The 20,442-nt window shown below is 43.1% G+C and overlaps 2 protein-coding genes across 7 annotated transcripts in view; one reads left to right on the top strand and one right to left on the bottom strand.

Annotated features, from left to right (window-relative positions):
- Positions 1-1,049, top strand: part of fancl (FA complementation group L) — a 20,026-nt gene extending 18,977 nt beyond the window's left edge. Inside the window, exons 14-15 of one of the 2 annotated variants that reach the window (XM_071547138.1) lie at positions 367-438; positions 933-1,049. In XM_071547138.1, coding sequence (XP_071403239.1) covers positions 367-438; positions 933-968 — 108 coding nt within the window. In that variant the 3' untranslated portion in view covers positions 969-1,049. The remainder of the gene's footprint in view (positions 1-366; positions 439-932) is intronic. The other variant, XM_071547137.1, reaches the window with a different exon arrangement.
- Positions 267-20,442, bottom strand: LOC139667652 (serine/threonine-protein kinase VRK1-like). 5 transcript variants are annotated; one of them, XM_071547132.1, is made up of 14 exons: positions 20,319-20,442; positions 19,217-19,383; positions 18,698-18,753; positions 17,762-17,831; positions 16,557-16,644; positions 15,480-15,588; positions 15,047-15,139; positions 14,405-14,537; positions 8,212-8,332; positions 6,974-7,032; positions 4,842-5,023; positions 2,635-2,778; positions 2,030-2,224; positions 1,233-1,637 (listed from the first exon to the last, which is right to left on the bottom strand). In XM_071547132.1, exons 2-14 carry the CDS (start codon positions 19,341-19,343, stop codon positions 1,233-1,235), a joined length of 1,782 nt encoding a protein of 593 aa, XP_071403233.1. In that variant the 5' UTR covers positions 19,344-19,383; positions 20,319-20,442. The 5 variants fall into 5 exon arrangements, with proteins under 5 accessions (XP_071403236.1, XP_071403237.1, XP_071403233.1 ...); XM_071547133.1 differs by having other exon boundaries at positions 2,030-2,221; XM_071547134.1 differs by having other exon boundaries at positions 4,869-5,023.

Genomic DNA, 20,442 nt, shown 5'->3' with positions numbered 1-20,442 from the left:
GAGAGGGATCGTCGAGGTGGACCGGTCACGACACACACACACACACACACAAAATAAGCTCCTGGCCTTCTACCCATCTGCTTGAGCGAGGATTACTTTTGTCTATATATTCTGTATTTAACGACTCTTTCTTTCAAGGCTATGAAAAAAGTGGCCAAGAGGACAGCATACATAAAGTTACGCATAAAAGGACAGGCACACTTTGGACGCCCGAGTATTGTATAACGCTGAATAAATCCTTCAAAGTGTACAGTAATGAGTGTATATTCAAACAAGCTTTATTATCACTTGACACTGACATACCAGATACAAGGTGATGATTAGTAATGAGGTAGTCCTTCTCGTCTCTGTCTCTTTCTCCTCCAGTGGCTGCGAGCGCTCCCTTCCAGCAGGCAGAGCTTTAACATTATTTTTGGAGAGTGTCCTTACTGCAGCAAGGTATGCACCCTCGCAATGTAACTGACAGGATTCTTCACAGTGCTTCACAAGGGCCTTCGCTCCTCTGAGAGTCAAAGGATATTCATAGCTTAATTAGCACAGCTCTATACATCGTGCAGCCTTCTCTTTTCTAAAAGGCTGCCGAGTGCGTTCAGAACAATGCGGCACATTCAGTTGATTTTACTGAGGGTATTCTAGATGTTATAAAGGAGTAAGTAAAGCACATAGCACTGTATGCCAGTGAATACAGTACGTCATTGATTAAAAGTCATAGACAGTTGTATATGTATTGTGTTTAAGTGTATTTGGTAGTCCTTCATCTAAGTACTGCTACAGTTCAGTCAGAAGTGAGCACCCACTTCATGCTTTATTGTGAAGCATTTAACTGTAATGAACATTTCATAGGCAAGTATATAAATCTGTGACCTCTAGGAGATAAGCAGCTACATTGGGTTTAAATATCTAAAACTGTGTTTATTCTGGTTGTATTTCAGCCTATTACTGTGAAGATGGCAGCACAGAAGTCCTGAGAAGCGGGTCCTGTGTTCCTGTCAGCCTCATAGAGACACCGTCCCAGAACCAGAGGGTCTCGGGTGTGATCCAGGCAAGAGCCTATGTGTCCTGACACTCATCCCCTACCCGCTCACTCATTGTAAGCCACTCTAGATAAGAACATCAGCTAAAAAGACTTAAAAATTTAAAAACGCATCTTGGCATATGATTGGAACAAACTCCATGAAGCACCCAAGACGTCTATGGGTTGGGGTCAGGAGAAACGGCGCCGACCCTGTTCCTCATCTCATGACGACTACAGCGGCCAGGAAGAAGAAGAAGCCCATGAAGATAGAACAGTAGAACAATCCACTCCCCTGTTTGGGACCAGGTTCCTCTCTTGGGCTTTTGATAAGGGACCCTTCCCACTCCCCAAAGCTGTGTCCGCATTTGTCACATTGACCACCATGATCGTTGCCCCACCATCGTCCGTGGGCGCTGCGTGTCGGACCGTAGCCCCCGCTGTGGTCCAGTTGCGTTCCGTCCCGTCTTTCCACGTAGCCGTCGTGCGTTTGGCTCCTGAGGTCACCGTTTGCCGTTACGTGTGTTTCTCTGAGCGGGCGGAGACGTCGTTTGACTTTCCGTCTCGCCGGGGTCGCGGTGAGGTCGTCATCCGTTTTCTTGACGGGCCGGTTGGATTTAGTTTTCTGTTGAAGAGGGTAATTCAAGTGGAAGCTCTTTTCAGTTTGAAGTAACCTGAACTCTTGTACTGCACTATACTTGTAAAGCTTTAAATAAACTTGTGAAAGATTCAGTGCCAGTTAAGTACTTTTGTATTTCTTTGTAACATTCTTGTACACTTGAGTCACAACAAGAGTGTCTTGTTGATCCGACAGAATTGTGTTTTGTTCTTAAGGTTTTATTAACACCTTGACAAGGAGAGGCTTATTGACCATAAAATAGTCATATTTTACTCGTCTTTTTAACATTCATCTGCATTTGGGTTCTGCTAGTAGTGTTAATGCGGTTTTCACAGCAAATTAAAAACAGTCAAGTTCCATATGTACGGAGCCTGGCTGGTCTAGCGTCTTGGCCTCACCGCCTGCTTAGCCTGGGGTGCCGGGCCTATCGGAGGCCCTCTGAGATAGCACGCTGCAATGGGTTTGGGTCGTGCCTCTTCCTCCTCTGCATCATCATCTTCATCTTCACTATAATAATCATCTTCATCAACCTCCACAGGTTCAGGCTTTGGTCTGGGTGATCTCCTGACAGCAGCTGAAGCTTTTCCTGCCTTCTATAAGCAAAGGACAATATTTAGTGGCTAATCAGCAGTCTGACTGAATGATTCAGATGTGTCAACTGATAAAGTGGTCACATTCAAAAGCTGCTTTTTGAAATACGATGACAGTGCGTTTGAATTCAGATCTGGACTGTGATGAATGCTATTTTGGTGCAACTACTGTGTCCCATAGCAACTGACGCCTCCAGCCAAGGAACCACCCAAGTGTTTAAAAGCCAAAGCACTTCCTAGTACGTTCTAAAGGCAATGTTCAAAAGATATGAAAACACAGCCTCTAGTGTCCATAACTGTAACTATACACTCCAACTCGGTCTGTAGATGATGAAATTTGAAAGCAACTCGTCTAAAAACTTTAACCGAACTCCTTTGGTGTTTGATCTGAATTCAGCTGTGTCGATCCTGACCTGTTGTGACTGAGGTTTAGTAAGAGGTGGTCCTCTTATGTAGCAAGCTGGCACTGGTTTGGGCTTCATCTCCTTTTCTGCGTCGTCTCCTACCTCCATGGCCACAGGCTTGGGTTTGGAGGAACCTCTGGCTCGTTCTGCCTTCTGTGGAGAGGTTACAGGTAGGTAATTTCCACATGTTTTGATGTGTTAACAACTAGTTACATCCTACCCACCTTATTTACAATATAATATAATATTTATTATTTATAATATGACTGTTTTGGCTTCTGCCATATTACGTATTTGCAGTTTGATTCATCTTGTCCTGGAAATGTCCTTATGAAGAGTGGGAATGCAACTCTGTTGTCTGCAGGTCTAGCTGTGACTTATATCTTTGTGATTCACTTATGTTGCAACCGTGAATGAGTTTGGGCCTTTTCTGGTCCTGTATCTCATCCACCTTCAGAAAATTTGCTCTGAAATGCAATAATATAAAAAAATCAATGAAATTCAATAATGACATATTGTTGGTTTGATCAAAATCTGTCTCAAATAGAATGTGTTTCATATGAATGTGTTCTGTGTTAAACAACTTCTGCCAAATTAATAGCAACTTTATTTTCATGACACTTTAAGAAGTTTGACCAATTTAAGACAACTTTGCCTGAATACATAATTACATCAGCCATAAAAGAATAATATATTAATATGACAATAGCGATAAATGATTCACTGAAAATGCCCATTCAATGGCCTTTATCTCCAGTGACATTTACTCTCCTCGCTAAACCGCCAGTAAATGGCCACTTCTGTTTAACTAGGGATCAAACTGGCCAGCACTCTAGCATGGAAATGAAATGACACAAGGAGAGGAGAGGAAACAAGGAGCATAATTGGAGACACCCTGTGCTATGTAAAGTGTATGTCATCAACTTCTTCAAATTGGGCCATTGAGAGGGCGCGCGCGGGGCCCGAGGGGTCAAGTTAGCCGCTGTCGGGAGGGACTGAAGTGATTCTGGTGAATTTCAGACGAACCACGACCCTCCTCCAGTTTTAGACCCTTCCCACCGCTGGCTGACATACTCATCGCTGGGTCAGGGGCAGGTTAACCCGCCCCTTCACAACTGTCACGGTTCCCCACAGTAGCGTTAAGAGACTGAACGGAGAAAATGGGATTCTTCTTGAGCGTCGCTGAAGTTGTCGAATGTTCTTTTTAAAATGCACATATTTCATGTTAAATAGTCCCCACTGACTGCGTCTCTATTTGTGTTGTAAATAAAGACCCGTGATCGAATGGGGTCTTGGACTAGGTTCAAGCTATCCATCAGAGTGTGAATTTCCTGTAGTGGGACACACATGCACTGCCTACACACTCACACACACTTTAATAAATCTGTACCCTCTGTACAACACTATATGTGCATTTAGATTTTGAATTTAACCATCTGGTCTATGTTAATTTGCACTCTACTCTCTCCATATAGAAGTCTCAGATTATTATATGTCACTGCAAACAGTGCAGTATATAGTAATATTAAAGGATATAGCAATATTATTAAAACTCAGGTCAAGTGATTTCATTTAGCAGAACATTATGTACTATCAGCACACTGTATGCTGCATTCACCAGTATTCTAGATGGGGTTTAATTACAGTCAGTGGCAAAACTACTGGGACAGTGAGGTAGTCTTTTCTGCTGTTGACTTATCTACAGTTTAATATGGATTTCACATCAAGAGATGAAGAGTGAAAAGTGCATAATCTGTGACTTTTTCATATAAATAAATCTCTATTTTGCCACTCTATCCCTGATTGATATAACACAATAGTGTTAAATCGGTACTGGTATCTGGTAGCTCTTTCTTGGGAAAATTATGTGTTTTATGTTTCCGGTTTGTTTGGTATAAATAGAAGAACAACTGGGTAGTTAGAATGAGCAGTGATAGCCACCATGGCTGAACAAAGAAAAGAGAAACTCAAACTGCATCAACAGAAGATCCAAGGAAACAGATGTCACAGTACTGGACACACTGTTTGATTGACAGCTGATCTCTGGGAAGAGCAGTGCAGAAATACCACAGCAATGAGCGCTGGGCAACAAAGATGGAGTACAAAGTATAAAATAAAAAACAAGATCTTGCAGATTGCCACTTTAAGCTTGACTTGTATATTGATTAAATTAATAGACATGTGGATACTAGCCCCCAGCCTCCTCGTGTTCTCACCTTGCCCCTGACAGCAGGATCTAGTACCTTGGCGGTCGACCCCCCCGCGGGTTCTTCTTGGGGCCTGGAGAAGTCGAGCCTTCCCTTGCCACTGCTGGCCAAGAGGTCCTTGAGCTTCTGGTAGTCTGGACGGTCTTGGTAGCCCAGAGATTTCACATAAAGGAGGAATCTGGCCACATCATCTAAAGACGGGGAGAGAGTGTGTCAAACAAGAATTCACTGATGCCATTATTGCCATCCTATACACAGCATTGGATGATCAGATCCATTACTTAAACTCAACAAATATACTGTAGGCTTGGTCTGTTACTTTGGGGTTGCAGGACAAGAATGACTGATATTTATTCACTTTTTCTGTATTTGAAGAGATCTAACATCCTTACGTGAGAAAGGCAAAAAAAATCTAGTCATTTGCTCTCATCTCTGACATGTTACATGAACTGATTGCTATCAGATTTTAGTTAGATTTTCGTATTTGTGAAATACTGTGATACCATACCGTACTTTAGCCTGGTATCAGCATCAGTACTGGTGCATCCATATTATGAAATCGTTGTGAGACTTAAGTCATATAGCAAGCAAGGCAGGGTGTACCTGAAGGTCTTACAGTCCAGATACTGCATTACGTTGCATCTCACCATTGGGAGTATTAGGCATGCGCGCTGCATTGGAAATGCCGTGCGTATGTGTCATACGCAGTCAGCCTCTATGCATCACACACTGGCCGGACGACGTGTATGACACATAGTGCGGTAGAACTTGTATCTCTCTCACACACACACACACACACTTAGTTGATGCATACCCTGGGTCTTATCTGTGGCGGGCAGCCGGGGCCTTGTCAGCAAAGGAGCACCCAGTCCCAACCATACATCACACACTAAGCCCTCACACAGGTGTGACCTCTCTTTTATAAAGAGGAGAGATAAAACACGACAGTAAACTTTGAAAGGCGTGTCAATGGGACAGCTGTTTAATTGCTAGAAAGTTATTTTGGACGTTCAGGTGATGCGAGGAGGGATGGAGTGCTTTATCCTGGGCAGGAAGGTTCGCTTGGCTCTGTGACTGGCAGCATGAGGCTTTGATCTCCCTTTAGTTTTGGACTGTCGTTTAGCCTCGTCTCTCTTGGCTCTTGTCAAATATTCTCTTGGACATTAATCCATTCTAAGGGTGCGTTCGCACCGTGCGCGTTTGGAGCTTTTACTCCTTTAATTCAATTTGTTTGGCAGGTGAGAGCGATGCCACTGGAAGCCGGGAGACACCTGAAAATAGAGGTCTTAGTCCTCTTTCAAGAGAACTGTGGTGTGGTTTGTTAGGAGTGAGAACATTATCCGAACCAACCACAGAAAATGACTCCAAAAGGCAAAGTATTATGGAAGTATTAGGGATCTGATAGCCAGCAGTTCCTCATGTATGGAAAGCCTAGCATTACAAAATGAAGCAAGGGCAAACCGCAGTCTGGACTGATGACTGATAACTGGCATGAACACCTAAACTTACTTAAAATCGGTTCTGGCTATAAAATCATACTTTGTATATTGTGTACTTTCAACCAAGCAACCTTATTGGTCAAAGGCATGTTCCAACTGTGCTGAGAATTCCCATAAAGCATGGGTAACTATACTTTGTTGGGTGCTGTACAAACTCTTGTGGTAACCATGAAGCTAGCTGGTGATCCTTGTTTTCTCCTGATGCATAAATACTACTTTGAAGACTTTTTAGGCAGTACACAAATACACATAAACCATTGTATAAAAGCTTTAATACCCTGGAGGATGTTCTTTATTGTGATTATGGGTATTTCTTTGCTGCCAACGCATCACTGTTGTGCCCGTAACTACAGTAAAGTACGTCCTCTCGGGTACTGTTGCTATATTTTCAAAACTAATTTTCCATTGTAATATCACAAGCTTTTATCCCATATACAGTGTGCATGTCAACCCACTGTCTGTTTCAGCCTAAGCTCTGGCCTTCTGTCTGACTTCTTCCATGCCTAGACTAGAAGATGAGACGCCTAGAGGTTATTTTGTTTCTTCCCTCCACAGGCTAGTCTAATACCCAAATTCTCAGTTTAACCTAACAAGTGTGAATTATGTCCCGTAAGCCGATGACGCCCCGCGACCTTCGCTTACCTGTGCTGGCTCCGCTCGCCGACAGCTGCTGGACCGAGCCTGGCAGATTATCCATCAGCCTGAGACGGGAGCGAGAGAGGAGATAAAACGGCGAAGACAGGAAAGTTATGAGAGAGAGAGAGAGAGACTTAAGAGGCAGAACTTTAGGTGAGAAGAATGCGCCGGGAGAGCGCGCTGAATCCGAGCCAAAGCAAACAGTCCTACAGGCTGTAATGCTTCTCTCAACTGAACAGACTGACAGCCAAAGAGCTCGACTAATACACTGCCAGCCTCTAAGGGCGCGGCGCTCCGTAGGTGGAGGCCAGGGGTGGAGGGGAGCTATACCGAGCACTTGTGAGGGCTGCAAAAAATAATCTATCGAAATCGCAATATTGACTCCTGCAATTTCCAAATGGCAAGAGGCTGTGATTTTTCTTGGAGGGAAAGGTGTTTTAGACAGCTTGTTAAATAAGGTATTCACGTGCTGCGCAGCATCCCTTGCCTGCATATCAACTTCCATGTCAGAGAAAATCATTTTATACAACAAAAAAAAAAAAATAGAAGCAGCGTCCACATGTTGAAATCCATATCACAGTCGCAATGTTCAACATAAATATTGCGGTTCTAGCACTTGTGCTTTACTGACGATTTCAATTTTAGACTTTAGGACTTTTACGTCACCTTTTGCCAACGCAAATATCCTACTTTTATTCTGCTACATTTATCTAACATGTACAATTACTCTGAAGGGAAAGGGGGGAATGCACGAAAAGCACTATACATTCAAAAGGGCAGCAATTTCAAGGTTCAAGCCAGTTAATTGGAAGTGGAAGTGATCAGAGGCAGCGAAAGCAGATCAGCAGCGCATTTAACATAACCTTTAGATGTTAATGTATCTGAATGGTCCTAAGCATTGAAATATGGATACTGAGTTTTCATATAGAATGCTTATTTTTGGTTTTAAAACTTAAGTACATTATAGCATTATAGTCTGTTTTTTCAAAGGAGGGTTGGCAGTCCCATTTTTTTTAATTTATAATGGGAGATAATTATCTGGGGAAGGGAATAGGATAAAAAAAACATTCTGAGGTCTTCACCACTAAACCATCTCTGGACAAGACTAAGTAATAGGATTCAAATTCTAATAGTAGCTAGTAATTCTAAATGGAGACCTTTGTTATCAGAGTACCAGTCACTTTGCATGTTTCTAATTTGGAATACAGTGGAGGATTTGAGTGGTGGAGGCTGTGATGCTCTACCTGGCCTTGGCTTCCTGGACCTGAGTGGGGTTGTGGAGAACGTTGTCCCAGGGAAGCGACCCACACATCCAGTGGAGAAGACAGAAACCCAGAATCTGGAGGTCACCGCGCCTAGATGGAGCTGGGCAGGGAGACGGAAAGATGATCAGAACAAGCTAAAGCAAATAAATAACTCAAATCCTTAGGCCATGTTCTCACTATTCATTTTCAAACTGCCAGCTCCTTTTTTACATTAATAATTCTTGACATTCTCATATAAATGAATGATGTTGACACTATACAGACATAACCGATTAGGACAACAGTCAGATTTAAGTTATCCGAGTTCCCCCGATTGCTCCGCATGGCATTGTGGGTATTGGAGTCTTTGTTATTATCACAACACGCGTTCAAATGGCTGCATTTTCTTCAAATCTCAACATATCAACATGTGGCTAGAATCTCTAGAAACATAATAGGTTACCACCGCTGCAGTTGCTAATATTGTTTTTATTCCATTATCTCGGGATTGCAACTTAATTATCTCGTTATTTCGAGATAACACAAGTCTGAAGTAGAATTGACAATGTCAGTAACCTACTTAAATCGTAATCTTGAGAGAAATATTTTTGTTATCTAATGATAGAGATAATAAAATTGTAATCACGAGAAAACAGTTTGATTACGCTGTGATCTCAATATAATAGGATTAACAAATTCATGAATAATCACTGGCACTCTTGGCTTCTGTAGTGCAGTGACGAGCGGTAGCCCGATTATTAAATGAATCCATGTTAAACCGGGTTATTAGAGAAATCGCTTGGTTCCTTCAAACCATGTAGACGCTGTGATCGAAATATGGCCTTAAGCTGATTACTAGCAGTAATCGGGGTATTGGTGTGCATGTAAACATACTCAATAATGCAGAATCGGAGGTAAACAAACAGGAGGTAAAGACAGAAACGGACGAAGAAGAACGAACAGAAAACTTTGCAGCAGAGATACGGCCATGTCTCGCGTGTGAACAACAGGATACATTCATTTGGCTTGAAGATGCAGCTTGATGAAATCCAGGGAAGATGACAACCTGCTCTAAAAGCAGACCGCTTCTGATTGAGGAGCTGTTTGTGTGAACCGAGCTGAAACACAGTGACAGCGGGAGTCGCCGGAGGATGATTATGACGACGACCGCGCGGATGCAGTTTGTTTTCGCAGCTGGGGCCGGTTCCCTCCCTCTTAGACGAAGAAGTTCTCCGGGGTAGAGGAGGTGACATATTGGGTTGTTTCCTCCTGCGGTGGCCTATTTGGAGAAACCGGATCCCCGTGGCCTCTGACATGATCCAGACGACCGCCGGGTAACCTGTGTACTCGCCAACGAAAAAATACCTCTCTCTTCCTTTCGCTCCCCCCGTGGACGGGGAGTCAGGTAGTAAAACATACAAATGTCTGAGGCCAAATCACTACCACATGTTACAGAAGTCAACAATAGTGTACTCTTGACCCCTGTTGTAATAGGTGTGTGTGTGTGTGTTAGTGATATGCAGGTCATCTCTGTAGCTACCAGAGCCTGACGCAATTTTTTTATTTTTAACTACCCAACCTCGGGGGACAGAGAAAATCTTTGCCTGCATTCGATCCTCTGACCAGCAAGAAAAAAGAAAAGGATACCTATACATACCTTTTTCTCTTTCTACCAAGTGCTTTACAGTTGGAGAAAAGTTAAAGTTAAATGTCCAGCGTCCCAACTTTTGCCTCAGAGCCTTTTTGATGCAGTGCATCTGCAATTGAAATGCCTCTAGATATGGCTCTTCACTTAGAGAGGGTAGGCAAAGCATACATATGTACAGGGTGAGTACAAGGTGTTACACACCACTCTGAAGAGCTATTATGCTCAATATGTGTATTACACCTAGGTCTTGCATTGCAATCAACTGGCCATCTGCATTACAATCAATTTTTTTCACAATCATTTTTCTGCAACTTACAACCACAAAACACTTCAGCAATTCATGGATCTGATCAGGAGAGCAAAAAACAAACTAGGAAATATAAAAAAAAAACTCTTTAAAAGAAATAGACAACTGCAAAATAATATGTCTGATAGTCGTGTCATTGCCTATGCACTAAGCCCGCTTCTTTAAGAACAAGTCAACAGTGTTTGTGTGTGTGATTGCGGGCGTCTGCGTGAATGTGTGTAGTTCATCAATACTTGTGGACCAAGTCCATCCAAAGGGGTCGAGCCCGGGGAGTTTTAGCAGCTCAATACTGTAACGGCCACCGCGTGTCTCCGGAGAAATTACCTATCGACTGGCTCCATCAGAGGGGAGAAATCTCCTCCCTGAGCCGCGGCCGGCATTGATCCTCCCCAGCCAACGGTCTGGTCTAAAGAGGCCGGGGAGGAACGGACTACACGCACTGTAACGGGACTGCGGTGATCCAGTTACAGAAGATGGTCACTGTTGTTGATGAAATATGAAAGATCAAAGGAAAAGTAGTCCATACTTAACTGAAAGTAATCAAATTATATGACTGCGTTTGAGTATTCCAATGGATTTTGTCACCGATTACAGTCATCGGTATCAGAGACGGATGGCAGCAAGCAGGGATGTGGTGATGAGGACAGCCCGGAAAGACAGAAAACAACAAGTGTGGTGACTGAGGAAATTGCCACTAGAAACTAAACTGTGTTGTGCCTGAAAAAAGGGGGTTAGCCAGGAACGCTAAGCTGCAGGGACCCAGCAGGGAAGCAGAGCTATTGATCGGGAATGGTGGAGGTAGCGGTGGACTGGGTGAATGGTTGACACTGTGGAGGAAGGGCCTTGAGAGGAGCGATGCAGTTAGCTGATGTCTTTGGGCGTCGGTTGTTGTTTCGCTTCTGGTCATCATAACTTCGAGAAAGAAAACATGACTGTATGTGGAGTAAACCAGGGAAAAAGTCACCAGACCAACAGAAATTGATGGAGGTTTTGTGTCCCAAAAGCCTGAAATCTTGAAAAAATGAAGCCATATCAATGATTGTTTGGTTGATTGGAGGTGTAACTGAGGTTATTTGCCACTAGAGAAGGCTTTCCCCCTGGCTTTTACGGTGTCTGAGGTGGGAACATCACCAGCTTTTATGTGAGAGCCCACAACTCTGGCCCAGGTTTTAGGCAGATAATGTAAGGCTATTGGAACCCCCTTCAGAGGGCCAGAAGCAAGGAAAATGCTCTAGTAAAAGTCATTAAAAGGAAAAGATAGAAAATGATATAGTGTAGCTCACATTTTCATTTGTTGTCAGGAAAAAGAGTCTATGCAATATGCGGAGAAATCCCTCTAAAAACAATGGCTTTGACAGTTCTGCTTCAGCAGCTGATTTTATATGACTATTTTGAACAAATCATTTTTAAAACTAAAAAAAAAAGGTGAGCATGAAGCCGCTGCAGGCAGAGACAAAACAGTAAAGTGGCAGCTATACATTAGCCCCCAAATATCAAACTGTTGTTGTTGACTGTTACACTTCTCCATCTCAACAACTTTGATTATACGGGGTCGGCTCTGCTTCGGTGCTCAACAGCTTGCCCTTGTGGGTGTTAAGTATGCATTAAGTCAGCATTACAATGTGGCTTCCTATTGTTGTAAATAATTACAGAGCACTTCATTGCTACTGAGAGGCAGTTGAAGGAGAATAAAGATGAAAAATACATGTGACACCGGCGCTGGAAAAAGTATTGCAACTCCCACAGCGACATAATAGATTAACAATTAAAAAGATCAACAACTACATTAAGCGGTGCTGCCCTCTGTACGTGCTCTGGGCGCGTTATCGCCGCTCACAATGGTGTTTTGTCTGTTTGCTCTCCTGTACTTAATGCGTTTTGCCCTCACATGAGGAATGGCGTGGAACAGTGCAGATACGTACTGTATATGCATGTGCAAACACACACACACACACTCAAACAGCTCTCTAAAGGAGCTCGGGCATGCGTGAACAGCATACACACGTGTGCCCGATACACATATAGGCAACACCCACACACACACACACACACACAGAGCCTTCACACACGTTCTCCACATGCTTGTGACAGGGAGGTGAGGTGGTGATGGTGTTGTTGTTAATTATCTCCTATTGTTATTCAGATTCTCCAAAGCGTGCCGCGGTGTCACACTCTTAACCCTTGTCCCCCCGCAGCCGCGCCGCTTTTTTTCCCCGAGACGGTCTTCCGTCCCGCCGGACGCCCACCGAATGGTAATAATTGCAGCGTTTAACTCCGGGGCTCAGAGGCTCGCCCGCTCCCAAGACGCGTTTCGCCGCGCCTCGCCATGGCAACCCGTCGGCCGTCTTCTGCGGGGACCGGTGTCACGAGGTCGGGGGAGGGGCGGGTGGGGGGGGGGGGGGGGTCTCGACGTCGGTCGGAATCCGCGTGCGGCGCTGGAGAGTCCTCGACCGCTTTTGGGTTGTTTTGTTTTTTTTAAAAGCAGGGATTAAAAACGACAATATCCAAAAAAGCTTCAAATTTGAGGGGTCAATGAGTGTTATCTTCCTCTAGCTGACAGTTCGTTCAATTCAATTGGTGATGATGGGAGGATACTAGAGGTAAAGGGGAACCACTCAATTCAGAAAATGAGAGAGAGCTGTCCACATTGTTTTGGTTTTTTTTGACCGAAAATGATCAACTAGTGTATGCCTGTGTTTGGATCTAAGTTTGAAACTACGACGATTAGCATTGCTCCTGCCTTGGACACGCGGACGTTTCCATGCAACACTTACCTCGCCAAAAAAGGCCCCATCATCAGCACTTTCAAAAAACGCCGCACCTTTCCCTTGTTCTTTCCCTCCCTCTCTCCACCCGAAATCATATTAAAAATTGACACGCTTTCCGTTTGATAATTATCGCTGACGGGGCGTTTTTTTTTTCTTCCTCCGGCCCCCTCTTTTATTTATCGACCGCATCGACGGAAACACCGGCGCGGCGATTAGGCAGTCTGAGCCGCGCTCGCCGGCGATATCGAGCCGGCGGGTAGTGGAGTTGGCCGGCGCGGAGCTCGGAGAGGTTATCTGCGGGGCCCGGGCCTCCGCTCTAACCGAACATCAAAGCCCTTAATTAATGGGGGATGAATACACGATGCGGGTTATGACTTCGGCTAATTAGGGAATTGTTAAACGGAGACGGCGCCGGGGGAATTCGGCGGGGGCCGGGGGATGGAGGAATCGATGGTCAATGAAGAGAGGGAGCATGTAGGCAATTTGCCAGTTAATGCGTTCCCGATACCAGCCGAGGGAGGCAGAGGGTGGCGGGGGGCGGGGAGGCTATTTTGCATGTATTGACAAACGAAGACTCGGCAAACTGAAAGGACAGCACATATAGTAAGGTTAATCCGGATTCTGTCAAATTACCAAAATACTGGTGAGCGTGGTTCTCTCGAAGACAACACCGTGAACCTGAAGCTCTGTCAGTTCTGGTGAGTTTGGGGGACTGCATACCTTTCTCCCAACAATTAATATGCGTATAGTTGTATTTGAAAGTCATTAGTTTATGTAAAATCACTAAACATGGCACTTGGATAGCATGTACTTATAATTTAGGAATGTTTTTATAAGCCCTTTCTCTGCACTATCATTGCCTTTGTGAGAGAGTTGTTCATTTTTGAACTGACTAACAGTTTAAGGCCATAAGAATCATATAGCCTACAATCAATTGTAGTCAATTGTATACTTTTTGCTGTTAGTTATCTATTATTTCTTGTACTTTTTTATAAAGAGGCAAATTGTCATCAGTCAGTCCGTGGAGAGACACCTCACGTTTTTGTACCTTTGACCATCAAACAGTGTTTTTATGCAAAAGTCTAAGCAGTCTAATACAAGGTTAAAAGCTGTGTTATTCTGAAAATTTAACTTTAACCATGACATAATTTCAATAATCCTCTTGCATGCAAAAAACATGACATCACACAACAGGCAAAGGAACTCCGCTGATGTATGGTGATACATGTAGCAAATGCTGTTTAATCAGTGCTTCTATGAATATATGTTATAGGCTATGTTTGCTAGCGTTATTGTATTCTCCATAGAAGAGAAGGCAGTGATCAACTAGGTAGACAGAAAGCTCAGATCAGATTCAAATAAACTGATCATTAATTAGGTCTATATGTCACCACAAATATGCCATGGGACTGTACACAATCTGTACTTGTTTCCTGTGATGTTAACTGTTTATCTGAATCAGACACTTACAGACCCCTTTGTGGGCGTCCAGACTGGTGTACTCAATGGTTCCATTGTGGCCCTTCTTGGGGTTTTCCTTGTACTCTTTGTGGACTCCATCAGGACAGTACCTGTAGGACAGGCCGTAGTCTGCTAGGTAGACCTACAGCACACAATACAACACACACACACACACACAAGTTGCTAGTTGCAAAGTCATTCAACAAAATAAGTGAATTGATCACGTCATTCACGTGGCTTTTCAGACATATCAAAACTACAAGCTAATGTGAAAAAAAAAACAATCCTATGATACAATAAAATGGATAGTTCTCGTCCTCCATTCCGATTGGCTGAGTTACATTTGAAGCCGTTATAAAACACTCTGTAAACTCAAGTTGTAAATTTACGTGTCACTTAGCAAGCACTTTGTTTAGCTACTATTCAAGGAACTAGCTCGGCGGAAGAATACCATTTGATTATTATTTCATTATTATCAATGCAAAATGAAATATTGTACATTTGCATTATTTCTTTTTAATGTAATGGTGTGCTATCACCATTTTGTTTTATTTTTAGTGATTTAAGAACAGTGAAAAGTACATAGATAAGAGTAGGCCTCTACTACTATGAACCTGCATAGTAGCTAGTGGAGATGCACTGCAGGCAAACCTTTTCAGGGTCTCTGTGACCCAGCATCAGATTGGCAGCTTTAATGTCTGCATGGACATACTCGTTGTCATGGATATACTCCAGCACATCCACCTGGCAAGGACAAGACACAGAATGCACACACACACACACACAGAACACCTCTGTAAAGAACAAGAAGTAACAGATTATATAACTCACAATGGCCATTGCCTATGGGTGACTATATCACCCATGAATGCAAGGCAAACAAGCGAAACGGATAATGGCGCATACAGAATGGTAGAAGTAGGTTCCATTCACCTCTTACTTATTTACTCAACCTTAAGGTGAAGATGGGTCAGTATCTGTTAAAGCGCTCTTTGACCCTTTCACTAGTTCCTACGTCAGCCTCTCCAGCTCCTTTATAAATCACCAATCAATGGACATAAAAAGACCGGAGGCAACCGCTCACCAGTCCTCGACCGAGCTGGAGTGCGGCGGCCATCCTCAGCCGACCCCCGTTGCGCTCGCACACTTTCTGAAGGTCGCTGCCCAGCCGGTCCATGGCCATGAAGCGATACCTGAGTGGGAGAGGAGGAGATCAATAGTCAAAGCCTTTCTTTGTGAACCACATCCCTATAATTCCTGGGTTTCAGTCCCAGTGATGGCTCTGGCCTGAGAATAAGAAGCAGATACATTGTTTGCAGCATTTCATACCCAGAGTGACGTGCTACAGCGGAAAAACCTTAAAGTATTTGATCACAGACATTACAAGCGTTCAATAGTAAGAAGTGCAAAGGGTCAAAGCCACAGCGACCACACACTAGAAGAATGATGTCCCTAGAATGATGTTTCATTTATCAAGTGAGTTGTAAAGACATAAGAGCCGGGGAGAAAAGGTTGATTTTTTTTACACAGATAATACTGCCATAAAAATATTGCATAAAAGAAACCGCAGTCATCCTTTAAATATCATCTCACATTTCATTTCTTTAATAGACTTCATTTATAGACCCCTACAAGATTTTATCATAGAGTTAACCTAAATTAAAACAGGCAGAAAAAAACACATTCCGCATTGAAAACTATATGAAATGGCAATTTCATTGTCAGAAATAAGTATTGGAAATAAATAATGGAACCCATTCTGAAGCCGTAACGCAAGGCCGAGCAGGTCGTTTATGTTACTTTTAAAAAGATTTTTCTACATGCAAGTGTAAAGTGACATTTGCCTTCAAGTTCCGCCCACACAGTCTACATAAACTTTCACAAACTGAATCAGCTGCAGCCTTCGCACCTGTTCTTTCTCTCTCTCTCTCTCTCTCTCTCTCTCTCTAATGACAAGAATCAGAAAGAAAATGCTCGCCTCCTCAATAGAAAGTCCACAAACTATTTGGTTCAAAGAGGATCAGGCAAAACTAATACTGTAATGTGCAGGGAAAATGCTGGTCACTTGCTGAAATGCTTATTGTCAAACAGACCTGTCATATAGTCATCAATCTACTCACTGACATCACCATTTGACAATATGACACGACCAAGTCCGTACCTGAGTCCATTATGTTCAGCGAGCCCCGATCCCCAGTAGGCCGGGATGCCCAAAAAGGCCAGTTTCCTGCTTCTCGCCCATCTGTGCACTGGAGCAACATCAGGAGAGGAGTAATTATGTGAATGCGCACGCACACACACACACACACACACACACACACTTCTGTAACTAGACTCCTAATGACCTTCTAGGGTGTCCGAAAAGTCTGGAATCATCAGGAAACACTGCTTGAAAAGTGGGATTCGAAACCACAACACAGACACCAGAAACCCTGGTGCCTTGGACCACTATGTAATGTTACCTATCCCACAGATCCCAGACCTCCTGTATTGACAACATCCCTTCCATGAAACTGTTCCTTTCCCCAGGGTTCCTACAAAGTGTCAATTTCAAAATTCCAGACTTTTTCCAGACTGTAATTGCTTGATTTGATTTGAAGATTTTGGATTTCAGTATGATTTATGCTGAGAGGAGGGTGAAGGATGAAGATTACTCTCCACAGAAAAATATATGAGAATATTAGAGAGGGGTAGTTGTATGTATATCAGGATAGTACAACATTTTCCCATACTTGTCCAAACTTTTTGTGCAATTCCCAAATGTATCAAGACCTGGAAATGACCAAAATATTTCTCCATACATTTACAGACTTTCCAGACCTGTGTAGGACCCTTGTTTTCCAGGTGAACCCTAGCCAGAACACTCCAAATTCTACAAAAGGTCACCAGTTGTTATGTCCAGAATTCATATTGGTCCCCCAATAACGCAGCATAATAACGCATGCACACATATATCAGATCTTACAGCATTGAGGCTACGAACACACAAGTGCAAACACACACACGCATGCACACAGACAGAGGCCCCAGACAAAGCAGTGGGCCTGGCTCGGGGCTCGATGGCGGCCGGCCTGACTGGCGCTCGACCAGGCTGGCAGGTGGTCAGGGGCCCAGCGGAGGTCCGGGCATCATTACGTGTGAGTGGCTCCCTCTCTCTCCCTCTCTCTCTCTCGCTCTCTCTCCGAACGACGGCGTTCGAGAGCTCAGACAAGCGCAGAGAGGGGGGCTAACTGCCACAGAGGTGCATGTTTGCTTTGGCTTATTAATTACTGTGCAGCAGGCGGCGAAGCCTCTGCGTCTGCGGCCACTTCATCAGTCAAACACACTCCCGCTCCGCCGAGCCGCCGGACGGGCGGTGCTACTCACTGCTCTCCGGCTTGGCTGCCCTCTGGTAGAACTTGAGCTCGGAGAACAGGGGGCCGTTCTCGTGGTACTCCTGCGCACACGAGCAAGTGGTGTTAACTTTCACCGTTTCATGATCACAGTTTAAAGCTGCACCAGGCGAGATTTTTATATAAAAAAATACACCCGTCTTATCAGCCTAAATTACAAAGTGTGGCTGTACTACTAATTCAGACTCTGTAGATTCACCCTATTTCCCCAAATGAAATTCTAGAGTCACAAGAAGTGACAAATCCAAAAATGTCTCCTAAAGAGAAGTGACCGGCACTCTGTCCAAACCTGGACTGACCAACGTTAGATCTTTTCCTCTCTTTGGTTTCCTTTGGTATAAAGCATCACAGACCGCAAGGGTTGGTAAATATCAGTTTGCTGTATGCAGTTTTACACTGTGACGCTTAAAGGAAAAAATCCACCCTCAAACCGGAATTACATATGTTACTCCTAATGGTCTGGGACAGTTTGAGGTGAAACTAGAATGAATGCTTTGAGTTGAATTTAGACTTTATATATCTGCACACTAAAAAACACAAAAATACAAATAAAAGCGAAATATCACATACTGTGTTGGCATTATAAAATATAACATGGGGCTTATAAAAGCATGTCACTTCAAAAGAAACAAGCAAAAAAATAAAATATGGTAATGGCAAACAAAAGCAACTGGATCAAATAAACAAAATCCCAACAAAATGCAACAGGCAATAAGTTTCAAATATATTCAGAAGCTATGGGAGGTTTTCTCACACATTCAACATTAGTAAACACTAGAGGAAAAAGAGACTTGTGCTTTCATTTAAAAATGGATGACAACATTAAGTAAGGATGTGTGAGCCGCAGAACTGTATATCTCAGTATTTATTTGAAACTGAAAAAAAAAGCATTAAAGTCTTATGTACTCACCACTTTTATCACATGATCAGTGTCTGCTGCAACAGGTCTGTCAACATCCTGCGAGGCTGAGAGAAGACAGGAGCTGTGATATGATGTGACACGTCATGATAAATCAGCACTTATGGACCAGATAAGACCCTTTGGGATTTTTACATTTTATGGAAGACCGTGATCAGATTTGCAAAATGATGTATCTTGCGCTTTAATAACAAAAAAGGAAGGAGGAATGAGGAAGTTCATGGAAAAAAAGGAAGAAAAAAAAAGATTAGAAAGAGTTAATAATTAGTTGTGACATGTCAGTGATTTAAATTCTTAGCAGTCCAACCTGTTCATCCACACTACTTTCACAATTAAATCAGACAGAGGCTAATTTTGGTGTTGGTAAATTTTATCTGTACTACATAATCTCCCTGAATGAATGTGTGTATTTGACAGACAAAGAAAGGGAGTTATTCTGTCCAGCTGTGTGCATGCATGTGATTAAGTGACACAGTGTGTATGTGTCATCAGACACAGTGTCCTCATTACCAAGATAGATCAGTCCAAAGCCACCTTGACCGATGATTTTGCCCAGCCTCCATGTCTTCTTCTCAGTGTCGGTCAGAAGAAAGCCGTCTGGTAGTGGCTTGGGTAATGCCTGCTTTCTTGGTGCCATGGAAGCTGAGGAAAGTTGGGTGTGTCAAAAAATAAAATACCTGGGGAAAATATGTTGTACATGTTAGGAAAATATGAAATAATAACACAAAACCTTAAGATACACATGGAGAAATGGGAAATATTAACATAACATTTGCTAATGTGGCTGGAAACCTGTGACAAAAGTTTTTAGGTTTAGTGGTAAAAATGGAAATAGATTTAATAATTTACTTAAACATGAGGAAATAAGTGTAGATAAATTCTTACAAGCACTGTCTGACGTGAAAACAAAACTGAAACAATGATATGGAATCTTCCTGGGCTGACTTGCCATGTGGTTAGGCACTTAATATGGCCTTGCTTATTGCCCAACGTACATGCCTGGTAAAACATAACTTAAGACCTTTTCCGAATCGTTAGGTTCTTCTGGTAAATTCGGCATAACGTTATATCAACTTTTAGAACTCGTTCCCACTGCTCGCTACTGTACAGTATTTTAGTAGTAGACTTGTAAGAAGCGGCATAAAAAAAGTCCTCAAGGTGATATTTTATTGAAATGAGTGCTACTTGAGTTGGATGTATGCCGACTTGAAGAGTGGCTTGTGGCGGTTCAGGGAAGGTCACTTGTTATATTCTAGGAGCTATACAACTTCAAATAAGCAAAGCAACACAAAACTGACAGACTTTTAAATGCAGTTTGGCGTAACCTCATGTCCATACAAGCCAGAACGGCACTATCGAGGCTTTTATTACACTAAGTAAATAGCGAGCCACTATAGCCGAAATCCCGTACATTAGCTGGATTTCTGAATCTATATCAGCCGAAGACCAATGAACCCACAGCTGTTAGCTGACACTCGGGAATTATCGATTTATGCTATGATCGGTTGAAGATGTTGCCAAGCCAACATTAGCCAAAGTAACAGTTGACCATGCTAGCAGCAGGCTAGTTAACGTTAGACTGACTAGCAACAGGCAAAAAAATTGCACTGACCTCCGAAGGGAATCCACGCCGTATGACAGATGCCGTTTTTATGTAGAAACAAGCCTCTTAGCTAATTCTTAACAGTCATTAGGAGGCTTTTCCAATGTATCTACCCCGCTTTATCAGCTGTGTA

The sequence above is a fragment of the Centroberyx affinis genome, unplaced genomic scaffold (genome assembly GCF_046629955.1).
Source record: "Centroberyx affinis isolate AG114_WGS23_722 - 3 ecotype Tasmania unplaced genomic scaffold, CSIRO-AGI_Caff_v1 ptg005683l_1, whole genome shotgun sequence".
Lineage (NCBI taxonomy): Eukaryota > Metazoa > Chordata > Actinopteri > Beryciformes > Berycidae > Centroberyx > Centroberyx affinis.
This window is presented reverse-complemented; position numbering and strand designations above follow the sequence as displayed.